The following is a 19,756-nucleotide window of genomic DNA, read 5'->3' as shown; positions in this document are numbered from 1 at the left end:
CTCGCTCCCACCAAAAGCTACAAATCTCTCTCTCTCTCTCTCTTCTATCGGTCCCATGGATATTGATCTTTCCATGATTCGGAAATAGCAGTATTCAGTTAAGATCTTCCTATATTGGCGGCTGAGATCTTCATAATAGCAGCTATTACCTCCGTGGATGCGAACCAATGCGAGATGGACATCTCTTCGTATTCTTTATGTTATCTATCTCACATGTCTTTCTCTTTGGCGTGGTCCGGATCTAGATTCTATAGAATTTGGCGACATTCTTTGCATATTGCTTGCCCATTCCTTCACCGTCACCATGGGACGGTGCTGTTTATCTTCCCCATCTTCCTTCTTCCCTGCATTTATCCGACATTGTTTTTATTAAAGAATGGTTATCTTCTTTTCGAGGTCTGTTTCTAAGCCAGCAGTCAAGCAGCGATTAGACTTCGTTTAGAGGCAACCACAGCATGGATAGCAACCTCTCATAAATACTTGCATTTCGAGGTGAGTTAGCCAAAGAGACGCGTCTCCTCCGGTTACCCAGCAGCAGGGGCATGTGCATACTAGTGAGCTGTGTTTCCTGTTTCCGGACGCTTCTCTCCTCTGCAACTACTACTGCTCTCTGTTTCACACGGACATGCTCTCTCTCTCCTCTGCCCTTTATATAGGAGCCGGTGCAAGAACCAGAACCTGGGGAGGAGGAGTGGAATCCGAAGAGGCCAGCGAGTGAAGAGTGAAGCAAGAAAGGTACCATCTTTACCGCTCCGGTGGGTTTCCTTTCCTTCCCTTTCCTTTTCTTTGCGCTTTTTCTTGGGCGTTCGAGCGAGGGAAGCTGCAAGCGATCCTTGGATTTTTTGGAGTCAACTGAATCCTAAATCGCGTGGGTCGGTCGGCTTGTAGGTGTATCGCCCATGGCGGTGGCGCTGCCCATGCACACTCTGGCGCTCGGGTCGGGCGGCGGCGATCACTGCTTGCCGAGCCTCCCTCGGCTTCGGGGCAGAGATCTGGGGTCTGCTGGGTTGTCATCCTTCCTTGGACGGAGAGTTTGCTGCCCGGGAGGGTCGCCCAGGAATCATGGAGCTGGTCGACTCAGAAGGGACCTTGGCAAGCCGCCCGCTGCCGCCATCAACTCTGTTCTTGCTGACGTTGCCAAAAATTTCAAGGTAACTCTCTCTCCTCCTCATCTTTTTTAGTGCTTGATATCTAGTGGCTACTCCATTTTAAGACAGATCCTGCGCTGGAAACATCTTATTTTGGGTCGGTTTGCTCCTTTGCACGATTAAAGTTGAGTCAGTGAACTCTCCTTGTATATGTGTTATAAATCAGTGTTTATACTGTTTCTTTCCTTCGATGTTTCCGCAGGAAAGATTGGATTCTTATGCATTTTTGATACAAAACCAGCCACATGGTGCTTAATGGGGTCTCAATCCCTTGAATATTTATTAGTTGGTAGAAGATTTACTTTGTTCTTTCTTGAATCAGGCACAGCCCCTTGAGGCACCGGCGTTCGAAAGGCCGTTAGCTGATCCGGGAACCGTTGCCTCAATCATATTAGGTGGAGGAGCCGGAACTCGACTTTTTCCTCTCACTCGAAGAAGGGCCAAACCAGCTGTAAGCATTCTTGAGAAAGTGAAGAATTTTATTGTTTCTTATGCTGACTGGAGCATAAAATGTTGCTTCATTTAGTATTTTTGTTTTTTTTTTCTTTCATTATTTCATGAGCTCATTGGATTCGAATCACTTATCTAGCGTCGAAGTCATGGTCTATTTAAATTGCTATCAGATATTATTCTCTGTTCCTGCTATATTTCCGGAGATTTTAGACCTTGACTCTCTGATTTATGTCTGTCAAGGAATTATCAGAAGAGAAAGCCAGAGATAGGATAAATTAACATAAGCCTGGAAATCTATAAAAATTGTCAAGCTTTGATTGGCATGAATTTGCCTTTATTTTGGCTTTTTGCTGATAATTGCAGAAACTTGGCCCCTTGTTTCCTTAATTATAAACCTATTGATTTGGAACAGCACAGACTTTATCGATTTCTGTTGGAGAAACAACCAAGAACTAGTTTTCATGGGACACTTAGACTGGAATCTATCTATTTCTTCTGTATGCATTATTGTAGCAAACGTGGCAATGCAAATTATGCATATGTATCTCTTTTATAACATGTGTTTATGGCACTCAGGTACCGATTGGAGGTTGTTACAGGCTTATTGATGTTCCAATGAGCAATTGCATCAACAGTGGAATAAATAAAATTTATGTTCTAACTCAATTTAACTCTCAGTCTCTGAATCGCCATCTTGCTCGGACATATAACTTGGGTAATGGCGTAAACTTTGGTGATGGATTTGTAGAGGTATGCTGCATCATATCAAGAATTTGAAGCTAGCTTCTTTTCTCTTTGCCAGACTAGGGTTGAGTTGCTAAATTAACCTTTGTTTCCTTTGTCTCTGTTTAGGTACTAGCAGCAACACAAACACCTGGAGAATTTGGGAAGAGGTGGTTTCAGGGAACAGCAGATGCTGTTAGGCAATTCGGATGGCTATTTGAGGTTTGCAATTTGAGTATGCCACCTTATTTAATTTTTACTTTTTCGTGCTATTTTAGTTTCCTCTCATGCTCTAAATCCAGTATGCAACCAACACCTCTAAAGCAGATGCCATACGACCGGTTTTGCATGCTCGCACATAATGCTGTTGCCATCATTTAGTTCTTAGTTTTCATGTTATTGAGTGTCCCCTCATGCTCTAAATCAAGCATGAAACCAACAACTCTAAACCAGATGTCTTATGACTGGTTATGAATGCCTGCACATAATGCTATTGCCAACTTTATTTATGTTTTTCTGCTTCCATGCAGGATGCCAAACTTAGACATATAGAGAACATGCTGATTTTGTCTGGCGATCATCTGTATCGAATGAACTACATGGACTTCGTGCAGGTCAGATTTAAGTTTCTAACTGAATACAACATTGGTATATGGCATGTAAATCTGCATGATTGGGCACTGATTCAGAATTTGTACTCTTTTGCAGAAACACATTAACTCTGGGGCTGATATATCCGTTTCTTGTGTCCCAGTGGATGACAGGTAGCTTAATCTGAGCTTCAGGTTTACTTTAGTCACTAACATTTTGAATAATTTGGTCTTTGTCAATAACAATGCACCTATTGGAATAGGTCCTTTCTCTGGGGGCACGAATCTGACATCATACATGAAATTTTGTGCACTTCTCAAACCATATCCACACAAAAAATCTAGTTTCTATTGGCAATCACAAAGCTTATACCTTTGTTTCTGCACCACCTTGCTTCTACATGTGTATATTAACTGTATATCTAGGTCTGCGCATGATAGCATGCATGTACTCCAAATGCAATTTTTTATATGAAGTTGCCTCTCTTTCTCTCTCTCTCTCTTTCTTTCTTTCTTTCTTTCTTTCTAATTGAGCAGTCAACTGTCAAACTTGTATGGGCGACATTTCATATGACAAGCCTGTCTTGTACATATTTCCCTCATCTTCTAATAAAAATTGGATGGTGTAGCCTCCACTTGTCTCAAAAAAAGGGGCCTGTCTTGATTTTCCTTTTTATTTCACCCCTGCAGTCGTGCTTCGGATTTTGGATTGATGAAGGTTGACAAAATGGGGCGCATCCATCAGTTTCTTGAAAAGCCAAAGGGTGAAAATCTGAGGACTATGGTATATTCCTTTCATCTGCATAAGTTTTTTGCTTTTATATTCTAATTCACCAATTGATAATTCAACTTTCCAACTAAAATATAGGAAACTAATCTTAAAAATATTTTGGCGAGTATATTGTTGTATTAGGGAACTCATGTTTAACTGAGTCTTCAATGTTGCAGCAAGTGGACACAACAGTCTTAGGATTGCCTCCTGAAGACGCAAAAATGCATAAATACATCGCATCAATGGGAATATACGTGTTCAAGACAGATGTTCTTCTGAAGCTATTAAGGTAATTCTTAGTCATACTTGCTCATTTAACAGAAAATGCTGAGTGTTTCACCATTCGATCATGCTGTCAAAAATATGCACTTTTTGAGCACCAGGAATGACAAGAAACATGAAAGTGCGGACAATTTAAAGTATAGAAATGGAACTTAGTAATAGGTTATTCCCGAACTAGGATATGGTCTGTAGTTTCCTTAAAGGTTGTCTCTAAGATGCCTGAGAATGGTTTTATTGATGTCAATAAATTTCTGCAATTATACCAAACACACAATGAGACACAGAAATATCATAAATGCAGTGAGAGTGCAAAGAATCAGATAATCAGATTTAACGAGGATTCTTATTTAACATATTAATTTCTGTTTGAGATTTGATTTAAAGTATTAATTTCTTTCATGGTTGAATGACGATGTTTCTCATCTCTTCTAACACTTCTTTTTTCCTTTCCTTCAGATGGCGCTATCCTTCTGCTAATGATTTTGGCTCCGAGATCATACCAATGGCAGCTAAAGACTACAATGTGCAGGTATTTAACATCCCAAAGTCATGATCCTGAATGTGGATATGCTTACTATAAACCTTCAGCTGGTTTGGTGCATGATAGTGATTCTGTCAAATACAAATTTCTATGCGAAAAGGGGCTGAATTTTTTTCAATAAATGAAACCCAGCTGAGTATCCTCTAACTAACAAAGCGGGGCATCTGTCTTTGATAGGCATATCTATTCGATGGATACTGGGAGGATATTGGAACTATCAAATCATTTTTTGATGCAAATTTGGCTCTCACCGATCAGGTATATCTCAAGATAGCTAATCTTGGTATAACTTTAACTTAGTCTACTAAATAATGATCTTAATATCTTTTTCTAACTGATTGTGCAATGTTCTTTGAAGCCTCCCAAGTTTCATTTTCATGATCCTAAGAAGCCAATCTTTACATCACCACGGTTTTTACCACCAACCAAGATAGAAAAATGCAGGGTATGAGACTCCAATCAGTTGAGTTTTTGGCTGCAAGAGCTTTATATGGAATTTCTTTGACCATGATTATGTATGTTCTCTACAGGTTGTAGACTCTATAATTTCACATGGATGCTTCTTGACACAATGCAGTGTCAAACATTCCATTGTTGGTGTTCGCTCAAGATTAGAGTATGGGGCAGAGCTTAAGGTAACTTCTTTCTCATGCATAAAATTCAGATCCTTTGTAGATGTGGAGCTTGTTACCATCTATACTTGTAATCTGTGCTATTAATCAAGTTAAGCATGCGGTCAGAACAATTATTTAGGAGGGTTTTACGACATTAATATGTTAATTTCCTGAAAAACACAACTCATTCTGTAAGTGAGAAAATTAAAAAATCAGACAGGATTCTGTCTAACCAATCTTGTAGGAATTATCCTACTAGTGCAATTTTAGGTAGATTTGATATGATGCTCTTTAAATCTTTGACATTCTGATTTTGTTTTTATGTAATTTTTCACTTTTCTTCTGTTCCTGAATGTAGAGATTTTATTATTCTTTTCTTCTATTCTTGAAAGGGTTGCATGAAAGTGTTTTTTTAATTGTTCTTTAGTCAATACAATCTGTTCTGATACTTAGCAGTGATCATGAAGATTTGATCTCCTGTTTGAGGAATAGAATTATTTTCTTTATCTTCATGTTAGGATAGTTTTGTAAGTTTTGTTTTCATAATATTTCGAATTTCTTTGTTGGAAATTGAGAGTTGGAATCTGTTTTGTCAGGATACCATGATGATGGGTGCAGACTATTATCAGACTGAGGCAGAGAGAGCATCTTTCTTGGCTGAGGGGAAGGTTCCAGTTGGTGTTGGAGAGAACACTAGGATTAGGTAGGCTTTGTGATAGACTTCATTCTGTAGTCTGATTCAGATAACCTTGACATCTGCCTAATCTTCTCCTTTGCAATAGGAACTGCATCATCGACAAAAATGCCAGGATCGGAAAGGATGTGATCATCGCAAATGCAGATGTAAGATTCTCTCGAGCACACTATATATGCTTTAGTCATGCAGAAAACAGTTAATTCATTGCATTGTGATGTTAAACCCAAACTTTCGATCTCATCCAGATACATTGTCATGCACTGTTTAGATTTGATAAGAATCAGTTATATGAAGCAAGGTTTTAGGCCAGCTCCTCTGGGCAAGCACCAGCACTGGCACACATTAAGTCCTTCCAAAATATAAATCAATTAAATATAGTTTTTGTAATTTTTAAGCTTTTCTTTTTTTGGTTCAGCACCGAGAATGAAACTGAACTGCTAATGTTGGGTTGGTTTGGTTAGGTTTCTGACAAGGATTGGGTCGGCTGCAGTTTTGATCTTTTATGGGGGTTGGGGAACCTGACTCGACCCAACCCAATCCATATATAGTATATACATATTTATAGTATATATAATATATAGTTATAATTGTATATTGTGCATTAAACGTTTGATCCTTGTGTTCTCTCTCTACCCCCTTCGTTAGTCTTTACTCTCTCTCTCTTGATGATTGGTATGTATAAGATATTCAGGGTTAAATTTGGACTTAAATTTTTATTTTCGTTTGTTAGATTTTAATATATTTTTAATAAAATTAATATTTTAATTATTTTTTTCCAAAATTTTGAATAATAATCACTGAACAAACATTAATTGGGTCGGGTTCGGTTGGTTTGAATATTGATCGGTCTAATTCTAGTTCTAAAAATTGAGAACTGATTAGAATTGGGTCGCTTCTGTATTAGATTCCTAACCCGAACCAACCCAACCTATGTGCACCCCTTCCTTCTTGTGCATATAATATAGGAGCAGACATTATGATATCGTTCCTTCTGAGTATCAGGCTAGCATTGGCCCCCGATAGGATTTTTTGATATCTTGGTGGTCAACTCATGGGGAGTTGTTTATTTAAAAGAACTTCAGAATGATGTGATACTTTGCAAGGAAGATGCTCTGCTATAAGGTGGTAGTATAGTAGATAGAGAATTTCCTCTCAGTTTAACATTGCCAATTGAAATGACGATCACTTTATGCACCCATCTTTGACATTTTGAAATATGGTAAGTAGTATTTCAGTATGATATAAGTACATGACTGATGGATTCCATGTGGATAAGAAGGCATCTGAGCAACATAACATAGTGGTATCCATGGAAAGGCGCTTGTCAGCCTGTACGTTCAAAACAATGCCCTTTTTCTTAGCCTTGAAATGAAGAGAATTTTGAAGTAAACATTTTATCTGGTTGGTGAGCAGCAACAAATGAAATCGTTGCCTAGATAACATCAAACTGGCTTGAAGCTTGAAAAAGAGAAGAAACTCAAGCTAAGTGGATGATGGTCAAAAGAGAGCATTAGTTGATAATGTTACTGATATGCTGACTAGTTCAAACGAACACATCATAACAACTTAGAAGGAAAAGCAATGATGAATCAGGCTGCCACATATCTGATGTAGGAAAATTCTGTTTTGAAAGAAGGCAGTAAATCGTTGGCAGGAGGATTGTAGCAAGTATAATCTGTGGAAGGCTTGTCATCATGCATCGAAATTTCAGATGAAGCAGAGTAATTTGATGAGAAGTTTCAGTGTCTGTATTGCAAGTCAAGAATACCAATTCAAATCATACACTTCTACCTAGATGCTTATGTGTCCGCAAGTAGGTTTCACAATGGTTTTGCTAACTGAAGGCGTCAAGACACTACAAAGTCAGTGATCTATATTATTATTATCTGAATCTGTTTGCAGTGTTCGGGATTAAGACCTTGAGATGCTTGTGCGCAGATAGCATGGCATTTTGCAGTCATCCATTGCTCTGTTGAGGATTGAACATAGTAAATGTTATTACTTCTGAATACATGTTGGATGCAAGTCATTGTCACACTCTGCTGGATGTTGAACTCTTTGTAGCTTCCTCTTAAACAAGAGAATAAAAATAAATCTTTGCAGCTAGAGCGGTTTGTAGAGGGGCTAACTTAACTGCAGGAAAGCAGGGGTCAACAAAAAAAGTTTAACTGCAGGAAAATAAACACTTTTTCGAGCTTTATTTTTATAGAGTCTCCATAAGAGTTTGGATTTTGTTCTCATTTCTTGTTTAAAGATGTCATCAAAACATTTATAGCATAAACAGGGAAGAAGTTATGGTACACCATGTATTCAGTCAGATATGCATAAAACAAAGTGCCTATGGTTTTAATTGTTGTTTCCCTTATATGTTTAGTTCCCTTTTCTTCCACTTATCTGATTGGAAGCGAACTTCGCATGCTAACCTGCTGTATGTTTTATCATATTTATGATACCAGAATGTGGAGGAAGCTGATAAACCATCAGATGGTTTCTACATTCGTTCTGGAATCACTGTGGTGCTGAAGAATTCTGTTATTCCAGATGGGACCATTATCTAGAGGTTTTTTGCAGCAATGGTCAGCGAATTAGAGATACATGTAAATATCCATCGTCAGCTATTCATAACGCGTGACATGATGGAGGCTCATGGATTTACTATGCTAAGCTAATAGTAACCTTTTTTACCATTTTCAGATGGAACAACAGCAAATAAGAACTCCACTGCTGTACCATCAACATAGCAGCAGCTATATCTCCAGCTATGGCAAATTGGAAACGACCGCATTCTGCTCAGTTTGTGGGAATGCGGTATCTAATCACCACCCATGGATCTTTTTCCCATGCATATACCTTGATGAATAAACCATCCATGTAATGGTGATTCCAGGCGTATCCTAAATAAATGAAAATGTGTAAGAACGACAGACATCAAGGCTAACCCATTTGCTAGGGTATCATGCCTGAGAACAAAATAATGAAATTTTGCATTACGGTTTTTCTTGCTGTTGGTTTGCAATTTTTCTTTTTCTTTTTTGCATTATTATTATCTCTGCCCAGAACATATGCAATGGAAACACAATTAAATCTGCATACGTATATGTGATGCAATTGTTGTTACATAAGTATCATAATTTGTAAAGTCTATGTTATCTCGAATTATTTGATTATGGAAGTTAGAAACATAGGGAAATATGAGAGAGACTGTTTTTGATAAGGTTTAGTTGGACTGCGTCTTCCACCAAAAAGAAAATAAAGATGGATTGCATCAGAGAAATCATGCAAATGGTCAAGGGAGCTAAAAACTATTTTAGTTTTAAATGGAATTTGGATACATTAATACCAAGCAAAAATAATAGATTCAACGTCATCGCAATAGGTACACGAGGAAGGAAGCTTATACTTTCCCTCCTTATTTTCTCACAGCACCCCTGTAATCCTTCTTTTATTCCGAACAATAAATTCGTGGAAGCTTACACCTCCCTCATTTACACTCGAAAAAAAAAAACATCGGAATAGGTATACCCTCAATAATATATTATTTCCGATGTCAAGATCAAAAAGATTTGATAAATAAACGAAATAAAAAAATAAAAGTGAACCCTAACCTGATCCTTGCATAGTAGAATGTGATGCTCAGTCCCAGAGCAACTGATTCAAATGCTTAGAGCAGGCAACAAATCTCTAAACTCTCTATCCTTGCAGTCAGCGAGGACTGGTTTCTCACATGTACACCTTAAAAAAAAAAAAAGGGAGGCAGAAGTTTCTCACGTGGTCTGCTCATTTGCTGCTACTAACAGCTCCCTTGCTGTCGTTTCTGAATGAAATATTCCCGTCTTTGATATATGGTGTGTTTATTAGGCTTGAGATCCTACGGGAGTGCCGAGAAATGATATTTTCGATCAGTGGGGATTCAGAAAATATGATCTCGTAGCCATCTCTGAAGCCATCCATCCCCTGAGCCAGCAGCTGCCAGAATAGGCCACCTCTGCAGGGGCCGCCGCTGCTGGCTGATGCATGGATTGCGCTGTACACAGTCCGATACATGGCGTCTCTCTTGCAAACGGTGTAGCCTGAAAGCCTGGAGGACTTGCCGAACTCCGTAATGACTAATGGTTTCCTCAGAACTGCATCTGCATCTCCAATGTGGGATTGCATCCAACGCTGGAGGAAAACCAGCTGAGCTAGCTCGCTTGATCCTGGGATCCTGCATGCAAGTAGTGCAACAACTCATGAATCTCTCTCTTTTTTCGTCATCCTCCGTGGCCAAAGTCCGAAGAGTTGAATTTTCGACATAAGATTGACTTCTTTTAGATTTGACAGCGAAAGAAACTTGGAGGAGCCAAGAGGGCTCGAATGGAAATGGGTAGAGTAGGTTGAGGATTTGCTTGATCAAGTAGGCTGAGGATTTTCTTTTAGAGTTGGTGTGTTTGTTGGCTGGAGGACTGGTGCTGGGGTTTGGGGTTGCTCGTGGTGTGCTTCTACGGGACGAGAATACCATCTATTCATAACCAGGCAACCCATCTACACCCTACGGTCTGTCTTCATTCCATTCTAGCTAGTGATCATATGGTCAGGATCGGCTTATCGATTGTGGATGACATATATGTATCTATTCAACGTATGAAGCAAGTAGAAGCTCTGGCCAAGAAGAGTGAGATTTACCACTGATCAGGGTACGCATGAATGGTGGCGAAATCAATCTCGGGGATCTCATTGTTGGCGATGAAATCTGTACCAGCCTCGTAACCCCCAGGGTTGAATTGCTTCCTTTCAGAAATCGAATCTCCATAGAACCCTTCAGTTCCGACTTCAAGCAGGTGTCGGCTGTCTATGGACTTGACGTAAGCAGCCATCTCGGTAATCCAAGCCTGTGGAGGCAGTCTAATTATCGAATGCTCGACATTCATCTCTAATGAGATAGTTATGTGCTAATGCCCCCAGTACATCTTTTGCTATCTTTCGATCGGCATATATTGACAAGCTATGAATGAGTCGAGAAATGATGCATTAAACTCAAACCTGTAGGATTCTGCCAGAGAGATCACTTTGGCACCGGGGCTCGTTCATGAGTTCCCATGCGAAGATGGTTGGATCATCCCTGTACACTATTCCTGTCATTGTGTTGTTCCTAGTGAGGATTGTCTGATTCGAGCAAGGGGAATCCAATAGTCAGACTTATAATTAACAGTGCAGGCAAATTTATAACAGCAACACGATCTTGCATTATAAAAACGTAGATATTCACGAATTCAGTAAAATATTTTGGCCATACAAAAAGAGAGCGTTACTGATTCAGCTATATGTGGACGTTTTGATATTACGTGCATGGTATTGTATGAAAATTTTAGGCGTAGAAACTCAGCATATACATGTGGGTACATGTGTGCATAAATAACTTATATATGTTTTATGTATATGTGAACACTGGTATTCTATGTGTAAATGCATATGATATTTCGTGGTATTGTATGAAAATTATGGGCGTAGAAACTCAGCATATACATGTGGATACATGCGTGCGTAAATAACTTATATATGTTTTATGCATATGCTGGTATTCTGTGTGTAAATGTATATAAATATATATATGTATGCATGCATGTATAGATCTATATATTATGCATGTTTTTTATTGACATATATACATACATACATTATATAAATATGTTAGACATATTTTTTGGTAAGAACTGCAAATAGGTTTCTGAAATTGGAAGCCTCAAATTCTATGAAGCAGGTGGAATATTAATGCTCGCTCCTTTTCTCAAGAGAATAGTCTTAAAACCTTAAATAATGATTCTGAGCAATATATCAAGTCGATATCATCCAAAAAGATTGTTAAACAGATGATACATATATTATTGCTTAAGTTTCATAAATATGCCCGGCCAACATTTTCGAGTGTTGCTAATCACATGCATGATACTAATATTTTGCATCAACTGACTATTTATGAGAAAATTCGCATTGGATACCAAAGGTACGTACGTCCCATAGAACAGTAAGGCTACAATATTTGAAGAGGATCGACGAGAGCACTACAAATACAGGACAAAGATGAATGCAGTAGTAGCATTTACCTTGACGTGGCTTCTGTAGAACGTCTTGACGACATCATTCCAGAAGAAGTCATCATCAGAACCCGCAGCCTGGCCCATGTCCCTCGCCCACTGCACGTACTGTTTCTTCCCCCCATAATCTTCATGGTTATTGACCAAACTCAGTATCAGATAGACCCCGTACTTTCTGGCCTCAGAAATCACAAAGTCTAATCCCTGAAACAGCATTCAAGGAAAGAAATAAGGATGGAATTAAGAAATCCTTTCATTGATGTACTATAACAATATCCGCCACATACATGCTCGCAAACACGTTTCCCTACCTATGCATGCATGTGTGCATGATCAAGACGTATATATGAAGCATTAATTCACGGGACGGGTAGATGCATACCTCGAACATATCGTCATCGTAAGAGCCAGGAGAGCGCTGCAGGGCTTGATGCCCGCCATCGCTAAAAGCCCAAGTCCTAACCACGGTCATCCCATGGCTGGAGGCCTGTTGGAAAGCAGAGGACACCTTACTCCTTCCCGCCGGCTCGGACGCCATGTCCATTAACCAATAAGCATTGAAGCCATTCGCGTAGAACGGCCGCCCGTTCACGACGAAGCCTGTTCCGTTGGTTGTCACGAAACCTCCATCACCATGAGCTATACCATGTCGAAAAGCTAGCAGAATCAGGAGAAAGACGCTGCAGAAGAATCGGTTTCCCTGCATCGCCGGAACCAGAGCTAGCCAAGGAACCGAGATATGAATCGCCTGCTATTGGCGTGGATGGAATTTTTTGCAAGGGAAATTTATTCAGGGCCTAGAAGGCATGCTATACCACGGAGAATCTTCCTGATTAGCAGCCAATTAAGATTGGATGCAATGAATCATGTAAACATGAACAGAGAGAGAGATAGCGATGTATTCCTGAAATCAAGGGATTTCGTTAAAACATGGCTTTATATATAGCTTTCCTTAACCTGCGATCCTTCTTCGGGTCTGACTGATACACGTACTTTTCAGCGGTGGCCGGTTCCGTTGCGTGCCACGGAGTCTATCCGAAAGCTAATAATAATCAGCGAAACGGAATGCGTTGGCGAAGCCTCCGCTGGCCGACGCTCGCGCGAATTCCCTTGCCGGGTGGGACAAGGAATTTATTCGGACCTGGCATGGCGGAATTAGTCCATCACGCTATCTTGAATTAATCATGTACATGTGTTTGACTTCCCTTTCTTTACCCGTTCAAAATATTAGTTTTTGGACGATACAGATGTCATTATTATGATGAACAAAGTTTGCGCCACATGCGCTAGCTGCGACAATGCTCCAGAGAGAGATGAGAACTACAGCAAGATTAACTATCTAATTAGTCTTAATCCTATGGATAAGTTCTCACATTGAGCGCGGTAAATGACGGCAGGGTGCCTTTTGGTCTCTCACACCGTCCGTACGAGAGAGCTAGATCAAACTTTGTTTAGCTTAAAGAGCCATGAATTTTTTTTTATTGAATGAGCTCAATATGTGAAATTTTTAATAATAAAGTTAAAGAGTGAAAGATAGGGTTTGAATTCAGAACTTCTGCTCGGATACCATGTTGAAATCACCACTTGTCCCAAAAGCTTGAGCTAATAAGATTACTCCATGTACTTAAAGATGAAAGCAGGAAGAATAAGAAGCTTGTTCTTATTCGTGCTATTTTGCCGAAATTTTAAGCCCCCTCTCCTCTTGGTTTTTCCGATCTATCCATGTCTCCGGCTGCGATTGAGTTCTGATACCCTGCGGGAGATCTGGGAAATAATGCTTGCAGTGGAGCGGTGCTGCGTCAGTACGATCTCATAGCCGTCTCTTAGGCCGTCCATTCCCTGGGCCAGGAGCTGCCAGAAGAGCCCACCTCCGAGCGGGCCCTCATCCCTGGCCGAGGCAAAAGCGGACTCATAGACTTGCCCGTAGAAGGCGTCCCTCTGATCCGCCGTAGACCCTCGAGGCTCCAAAGACTTGCCAAACTCCGTAAAGAGAAGTGGCTTCTTTAGAATGGCAGATGAGTCGGAGACATGGATTTGAGTCCAGTTCTGGAGAAATCTAAGTTGCTCTTCCGAGGTCCAGTTCGCTAACCTGCGGATCTAAAAAGTCATGATCGTCCCTCCCTCACTCCCTCTTATTAAATGCCAAGTTACATAAAAAAAAAAGAGATCATGTTACCATGTATCTGGATATCCATGGATCGTGGTGAAATCAATTCCTGGGACTTGATTGTGGGAGATGAAATCAGATCCCTCCACATAACCATTGGGATTGAATTGCCGTCTCCCTTGCATCGAAGCGCCGTAGAATCCTTGCATCCCAACCTCTAGCAAGTGTGCATTGTCTATGGATTTCACATAAGCGGCCATTTCTTGAATCCAAGCCTATCAAAGAGACGGTCTGATTGGCTCGAGAGAATTGGAACGAGTGCATGCAGCAAATTAAAATTGGAGCTCACCTGCAAGGTTGAACCAGAGAGGTCGCTTTTGCAGCTCGGTTCGTTGATGAGCTCCCAAGCAAAGATGGTTGGATCATCCTTGTATGCTATACTAGTCACCGTGTTGATCCTCGTTAGCACCGTCTGATCCACCAAAAGTTGTTACAGTGTTGATGCTGGTATTGTTACATGCATCTAAATTACATAGAATGCAATCTCGTCAAGCAAATAATTCCCCTTCGATCTCCCATTTAGGCCCTTTATTTCCACCGATAAGAAAAAGAAAAGAAAAGAAAAAAAAAAGCGGGGAAAAACTCAGATGTTCGCTATTAGCTAGGCCTATGACCTGAACATTGCCTTAAGAGGACATAAATGTTGGCTATTCTAACATAAATACTTCTACATTACCCACTTGTTGGATTAGATCGGGTGGTGATGGATAATTAGTGGTTAATCAATAAATATTAGATGGTGGAAATAATTTGACGCTACCAACTTATCAAGCTAGTAAAGTTCTTGGCAGTGGACCAAGCGATCTGGACACGAATCCTGTCCTCACCATAATTTGGAAGGTTAGGGATATTCCTGGGAGAGCTTTACTTTCATTATGTAGCTTATTGCCTATGGGCCCTTCTGTCATAAAAAAAAAATGCAACATTATTCTTAGTTCATCACATGATGTATATAATCTAAAGTTCCCATTTAGTTTCATCTAAGCTAGCTAGCTCAATCCAACCTAACCTGACATCAATTTGACTAAACTCAGGTTTAGCTAAAAATAGAGGTTGGTGGAGCTGGGTTGAAGAACTGAGTTCAGCTTGGATTTGGTTAGGGAGGCATGCAGCTAGTGCAGCAGCCCTGCTGGAGACGTGAGAAAACAATGAGGAATATAATCTCCAAGGAGTAGTCAATGTGGAAACTTCTCTCCTGCAAACTAGCGACGCATAAAAAAGAGTAACCAAATGGGTGCAATCTACTACCATACCTTGACATGGTTCTTGTAGTAACCCTTGATAACATCATTTGTATAGAACGCATCATCCGAGCTCACATCCTGGCCCCTCTCCCTTGCCCATTGAACATACTGTTTTCTTCCTCCAAAACCGTCGAAGTTGTTCACCAAACTTAAAATAAGATAGATCCCATTCCTCCTGGCCTCGGAAATCACAAAGTCTAACGCCTGAACAGAACATATCAAACATATATATAAAGATACAAAAATAGACAGTATGTCCATGCGGTCAACATTTTTTGAATGCCAGAGTTGACAATCCTTTACCTTGAACATATTCTCATTATAAGAACCTGGAGATGACTGCAGCGGCCATTGACCGCCGTCGCTGAAAGCCCATGTTCTAGCCAGAGTCAATCCGTAACTCGAGGCCTGTTCCAAAGTGGTGCTCACCTTCCCCCTCTCTGATGGAAATGATGACTCCAACATCATCCAGTATGCATTGAAACCACTAAAATAAACAACGTCTCCATTAACAATGAATCGAGTTCCATTTGTTTGCACAAAACCACCAAGCTTTTGACTCTCGACCTGATCTGGACCTTGTTGCAGCAGGATAAAAGCCAGGAAGAAAGAACTTCTGATAGTCTGCCTCACCACCATCGATCTTTGCCTGACTCTCGACATGATCTTTGCCTCACCAGTACCATTTGTTTGCACAAACGGGTTCTTATAATATTCAAGCCTAGAGAAAAGAGAGAGATGTCAGCCGTACAACTCGGGCAACCATTTAAGAGGAAATATTTGCTTCCATGTTGAGTCGAACCGATTCAGATCACCGATTTACTTCCATAGTCAGTCAACCTTATCCCGAGCACACATCTACTTCCTTACAAATTGGTGGAAGGGAAGCTACTTTCTTCGTGAGCATGAGGTTGGGCCTGGGAAGGAAATCAAACCCCCATATGCTCTTTTGCACATACATGCTGCAAGATTCAAGTTGGAGCTCACCCGATTTATTTTTGCCAAACAATCTGAACAAACCATCCTATTCCCATCATTTTGGTTCAATCCGGATTACCACCGGGTACTTCTTCTTCCCTCTTCTGGAAGGCCAGCATACGACTAGCGCCATGCACGTACGGGATACGGTTTTTTTTTTTTTTTAATTGCCAATGAAATGCAATATAGAATAGATACAATAAAATACATAACAAAAATAAAATATAATATAATAGATGTAAGAGTCTAATTATTTTCTAAACTAAATTTTTAATATTAATATTATGACATATTATCACTATATAAAATTCTAGTAGTATATATATAATAAAATAATTTATTATAATGAAATAATAAGATTACAACTAAACCTGCTATAAAAGAAAATAGAGAAAGTATTACATCCAGAGAATATTCAAATGAATATAGCAGGGTCATTATTGATTGTACTTTCACTTTTAAGTAAGGCCATAATTATAAAAATATAGTAGAAATTAATAAAATGTCAAGTTCTAGATACAAGAGTCTAATATAACAAAATGGAATAGATATAACAAAATATATAATAGAAATAAAATATAATATAATAGATACAAGAGTCTAATATTTTATAACATAAAGTTTGATATTAATATTATAATATATCATCCCTATACAAAATTATAGAGTATATATATATTGATATAGTTAAATAATTTATTACAATAAAAATAATAATACAAAGGTAAAGAGATGGTGCTATTTCGTGAGCTTTTTTTTTTTTTTTTTTTTGCGCTAAAAACGGAAGTATCATACCAAACGTGTATTAAAAATATGAGTTTTCTCCAAACTAAATGTTTTAGAAGTCCCTCCCTGCAAAATGCTTCTACATCGTGTGCGTTTGTCGGCCATATTTACTCTTTATGGCTATATTTATGTTGTCAGTCATGTTCCCGTCGATCAATTCCAATTTCGAATTTAGCCCTTCTTTCTTTTCCAATCATTCTACTAAACATGGTTGTCATCATCTTCTTCTTTCCTTCTAGTAACAAGCTCATTATTCGACTCATCATCTTGAGTAATGGGTTATGGCCTCATGATTATGGCATAACCCCTCAAAAAAAGAAAAAAAGAAAAAAAAAAAAGAATGCATCATCTGGTGCCGGACTAATGGCAACGAGTGGAGAGACGATGGCGTTCGGGAAAATGAAATAAAGTGGGCCTACCAACCAACCAACCAACTCCAGCCCAGTAATAATAATTGGAAGAAAGCAGGAGTGAGTGAAGGGGAGAGATTGTAGTTCATAACCCGTGATGGGGGCGTTCTTTACAGCGACTCTCTTTTTCTTTTTTTTTTTTTTTTTTTTTTTTTTTTTTTTTTTTTTTTTTTTTTTTTTTTTTTGGTAAAACGGCTACTTATTTCATATAAATCTAACGTGAGTACAACCAGCCATATCACGGGAAAGTAAAAGATACAAAGGATGAGGGGCATCTGATGCCTCCGTCCAGAGAAAATCTTCAGAGTGCCGAGCAACAAAGGAGGCGACCCAGTCAGCGGACCTGTTCGCCTCCCTAAACACGTGACCAATCTGACAATCACCCATCAGCTGGATCATCCTACGGGTCTCTCGGATGAGAGGGTGACCATCCCCAAACCGATCCGCCCCTCGGAGCCAGTCAATGACCACGGATGAGTCTCCCTCGAAGTAGACCCGCTCCACCCCCAAAACCTGCCATACATAAGATATACCCTCCCACGCAGCCCGTAGCTCTGCCCCGACCACAGTAAGACCTGGCGCCCGCCTACCACCTGCTGCTATCATCCTGCCCAGATGGTCCCTGATCACAAACCCAACACCTCCAGTCACACCATCCAGAGACCGACTCCCGTCGAAGTTTACTTTGAGATAGCCAAGGGGTGGGGGAACCCAAGAAACATGGGCAAACCGGGGCGCTGAAACAGCGTAAGGGGTACCCCAGATGTCCCTGGCAATCCCAGAAGAAAACCCAACGGAAGCCGCAATAACCTCCCTCGCGTGTAGCAACGCTCTATCCACCACCGTCCTCGGATGCGACCTCCTCCTCTCAAACAGACTGGCATTCCTATCCAACCAGATATAGTAGGACAAGTATGCCACAAAAATCCCTGCCTCGACCAATCTAGGACTCCGCATGGATGCTCTCATCAACTGAATCATATCCTGCACAGAAACCACCGAGTCGGGTAATGGAACCGGTGACCTCCTCCATATCTCCCGGGCTCTAGGACACTGCAAAAGGACATGCTCGGTCGTCTCCTCGATAACCGTACACTCCTCACAGCACTGAGACATCATCATGCCGCGTCGCACTAACAAGCTCCTCGTTGGAAGGCAACCCCAGGCCACCTTCCAAATGAATAACGCCACCCGAGGATGAATCCGCAGCCTCCATATCCAACCAACCTCAATCTGGCGTGCTGGCTCCGACCTGAACAAGGCAAGAAGATCTCTAGCTCGAATCCGCGACCGTCCGGACGGCAGCCACACTAGTCTGTCAACCCCTCCCCCAGAGGGAACCGGAAGAGCTAGAACCGACTCCGCCAACTGCTCCCCAAAAACCTCCTGAATCAACTCCACTCTCCACCGTCCCCCCTCTGAAGACAACAAGTCACTGACCCTGCAGCCCGCTAATCTCGCCGAATCCACCATAGTCGGCAACCGACAAAACGGCAGCTCCGTCACCCAGCTATCCTCCAGCACATCAACAGAGCGTCCGTCACCTATGATCCATCTGATCTCCGGAAGCACCACCATGGCTCTAGCACACATCTCCCTCCAAACCGGGGAGTGGTGCCGACCACCCCGCGCCCCGGGCACCAAGTCGCCATACTTGGCCCTCATCAATGAGGACCACAAGCTCTCAGGCTCGAGCACAAATCTCGCCGCATGTCTCGCCACTAAGGCCTCCCGCCTCGCTACCAGAGACTGCACCCCCAAACCTCCAAGACTAGTCGGCTGGCATACAACATCCCAAGCCATCAGGTGGACCCCACCTCTACCACTGTGCCTCCCCCAGATAAAGTTCCTGAATAACTGCTCCAGGGACCTCAGAACAGTAACTGGAATAATGGTATTGGAAAGCAGATATATGGGAATAGAGGTAAGAACTGAACGAACGAGAGTGATCCTACCCATCATAGATAAAGAGTGCATCTGCCAACCCTCCAATCTGCGCCTGATACTGAGCTCCAAGAAAGTACAATCCCTGCGTCGTAACCGCTGGCCCGACAATGGGACCCCCAAATATACCATCTTGCCCACCTGCGCACCCACTCCCAGGATCTCCAATATAGGGAGCCTCACCGCCTCCTTGGTCTTCGGGCTAAAAGTAACAGCTGACTTGGCCAAATTGACCTGCTGTCCCGAAACTGCACAATAATCCCGAAGAATCTGACAAATAACCCGGGCCGCCTGCCGCGACGACCTGGCAAGAAGCAAGCAATCATCAGCAAAAAG

At 41.0% G+C, this 19,756-nt stretch overlaps 3 protein-coding genes across 8 annotated transcripts; 1 reads left to right on the top strand and 2 right to left on the bottom strand.

Moving 5' to 3' along the window:
• Nucleotides 1-8,818, top strand: LOC103714474 (glucose-1-phosphate adenylyltransferase large subunit 4, chloroplastic/amyloplastic-like). 5 transcript variants are annotated; one of them, XM_088717185.2, is made up of 18 exons: nucleotides 50-554; nucleotides 657-735; nucleotides 889-1,151; nucleotides 1,471-1,599; nucleotides 2,178-2,351; nucleotides 2,454-2,546; nucleotides 2,855-2,938; nucleotides 3,033-3,088; nucleotides 3,605-3,698; nucleotides 3,863-3,975; nucleotides 4,425-4,497; nucleotides 4,687-4,767; nucleotides 4,868-4,954; nucleotides 5,040-5,144; nucleotides 5,720-5,826; nucleotides 5,906-5,966; nucleotides 8,277-8,417; nucleotides 8,515-8,818. In XM_088717185.2, the coding sequence occupies exons 3-17, from the start codon at nucleotides 900-902 to the stop codon at nucleotides 8,376-8,378; spliced, it is 1,611 nt and encodes a 536-aa protein (XP_088573311.2). In that variant the 5' UTR covers nucleotides 50-554; nucleotides 657-735; nucleotides 889-899; the 3' UTR covers nucleotides 8,379-8,417; nucleotides 8,515-8,818. The 5 variants fall into 5 exon arrangements, with proteins under 5 accessions (XP_008799959.3, XP_088573311.2, XP_017700082.3 ...); XM_017844593.5 differs by having other exon boundaries at nucleotides 226-492; nucleotides 657-755; XM_039118870.3 differs by having other exon boundaries at nucleotides 231-492.
• Nucleotides 8,819-9,448: 630 nt separating this feature from the next.
• LOC103714500 (mannan endo-1,4-beta-mannosidase 1-like) lies at nucleotides 9,449-12,734 on the bottom strand. 2 transcript variants are annotated; one of them, XM_017844588.5, is made up of 5 exons: nucleotides 12,274-12,734; nucleotides 11,901-12,095; nucleotides 10,840-10,962; nucleotides 10,483-10,688; nucleotides 9,449-10,024 (listed from the first exon to the last, which is right to left on the bottom strand). In XM_017844588.5, exons 1-5 carry the CDS (start codon nucleotides 12,595-12,597, stop codon nucleotides 9,598-9,600), a joined length of 1,275 nt encoding a protein of 424 aa, XP_017700077.5. In that variant the 5' UTR covers nucleotides 12,598-12,734; the 3' UTR covers nucleotides 9,449-9,597. The 2 variants fall into 2 exon arrangements, with proteins under 2 accessions (XP_017700077.5, XP_089785429.1); XM_089929303.1 differs by lacking the exon at nucleotides 9,449-10,024 and having other exon boundaries at nucleotides 10,341-10,688.
• A 723-nt stretch (nucleotides 12,735-13,457) lies between these two features.
• Nucleotides 13,458-16,152, bottom strand: LOC103714499 (mannan endo-1,4-beta-mannosidase 1-like). Its single transcript, XM_017844587.5, has 5 exons — nucleotides 15,606-16,152; nucleotides 15,312-15,506; nucleotides 14,348-14,470; nucleotides 14,068-14,273; nucleotides 13,458-13,980 (listed from the first exon to the last, which is right to left on the bottom strand). The coding sequence occupies exons 1-5, from the start codon at nucleotides 15,963-15,965 to the stop codon at nucleotides 13,608-13,610; spliced, it is 1,257 nt and encodes a 418-aa protein (XP_017700076.4). The 5' UTR covers nucleotides 15,966-16,152; the 3' UTR covers nucleotides 13,458-13,607.
• Between the last annotated feature and the right edge of the window lie 3,604 nt (nucleotides 16,153-19,756).

The sequence above is a fragment of the Phoenix dactylifera genome, chromosome 2, assembly GCF_051530095.1.
Source record: "Phoenix dactylifera cultivar Ajwa chromosome 2, Ajwa_hap1_PhDact_Kaust_v1.1, whole genome shotgun sequence".
In the NCBI taxonomy this organism is placed as follows: Eukaryota; Viridiplantae; Streptophyta; class Magnoliopsida; order Arecales; family Arecaceae; genus Phoenix; species Phoenix dactylifera.
This window is presented reverse-complemented; position numbering and strand designations above follow the sequence as displayed.

Excerpts from the sequence above, each read along its gene's own strand:
- LOC103714500 (XM_017844588.5), bottom strand. The coding sequence starts at position 12,597 with ATGCAGGGAAACCGATTCTTCTGCAGCGTCTTTCTCCTGATTCTGCTA. Across the intron at positions 12,096-12,273 it reads ACGATGACGATATGTTCGAG|GGATTAGACTTTGTGATTTC; the intron begins GTATGCATCTAC and ends ATGCTGTTTCAG. Across the intron at positions 10,689-10,839 it reads TCTCTGGCAGAATCCTACAG|GCTTGGATTACCGAGATGGC; the intron begins GTTTGAGTTTAA and ends CTGCCTCCACAG.
- LOC103714499 (XM_017844587.5), bottom strand. The coding sequence starts at position 15,965 with ATGTCGAGAGTCAGGCAAAGATCGATGGTGGTGAGGCAGACTATCAGA. Across the intron at positions 15,507-15,605 it reads ATAATGAGAATATGTTCAAG|GCGTTAGACTTTGTGATTTC; the intron begins GTAAAGGATTGT and ends TGTTCTGTTCAG. Across the intron at positions 14,274-14,347 it reads TCTCTGGTTCAACCTTGCAG|GCTTGGATTCAAGAAATGGC; the intron begins GTGAGCTCCAAT and ends TCTCTTTGATAG.
- LOC103714474 (XM_008801737.6), top strand. The coding sequence starts at position 900 with ATGGCGGTGGCGCTGCCCATGCACACTCTGGCGCTCGGGTCGGGCGGC. Across the intron at positions 2,547-2,854 it reads AATTCGGATGGCTATTTGAG|GATGCCAAACTTAGACATAT; the intron begins GTTTGCAATTTG and ends GCTTCCATGCAG. Across the intron at positions 3,699-3,862 it reads GTGAAAATCTGAGGACTATG|CAAGTGGACACAACAGTCTT; the intron begins GTATATTCCTTT and ends TCAATGTTGCAG.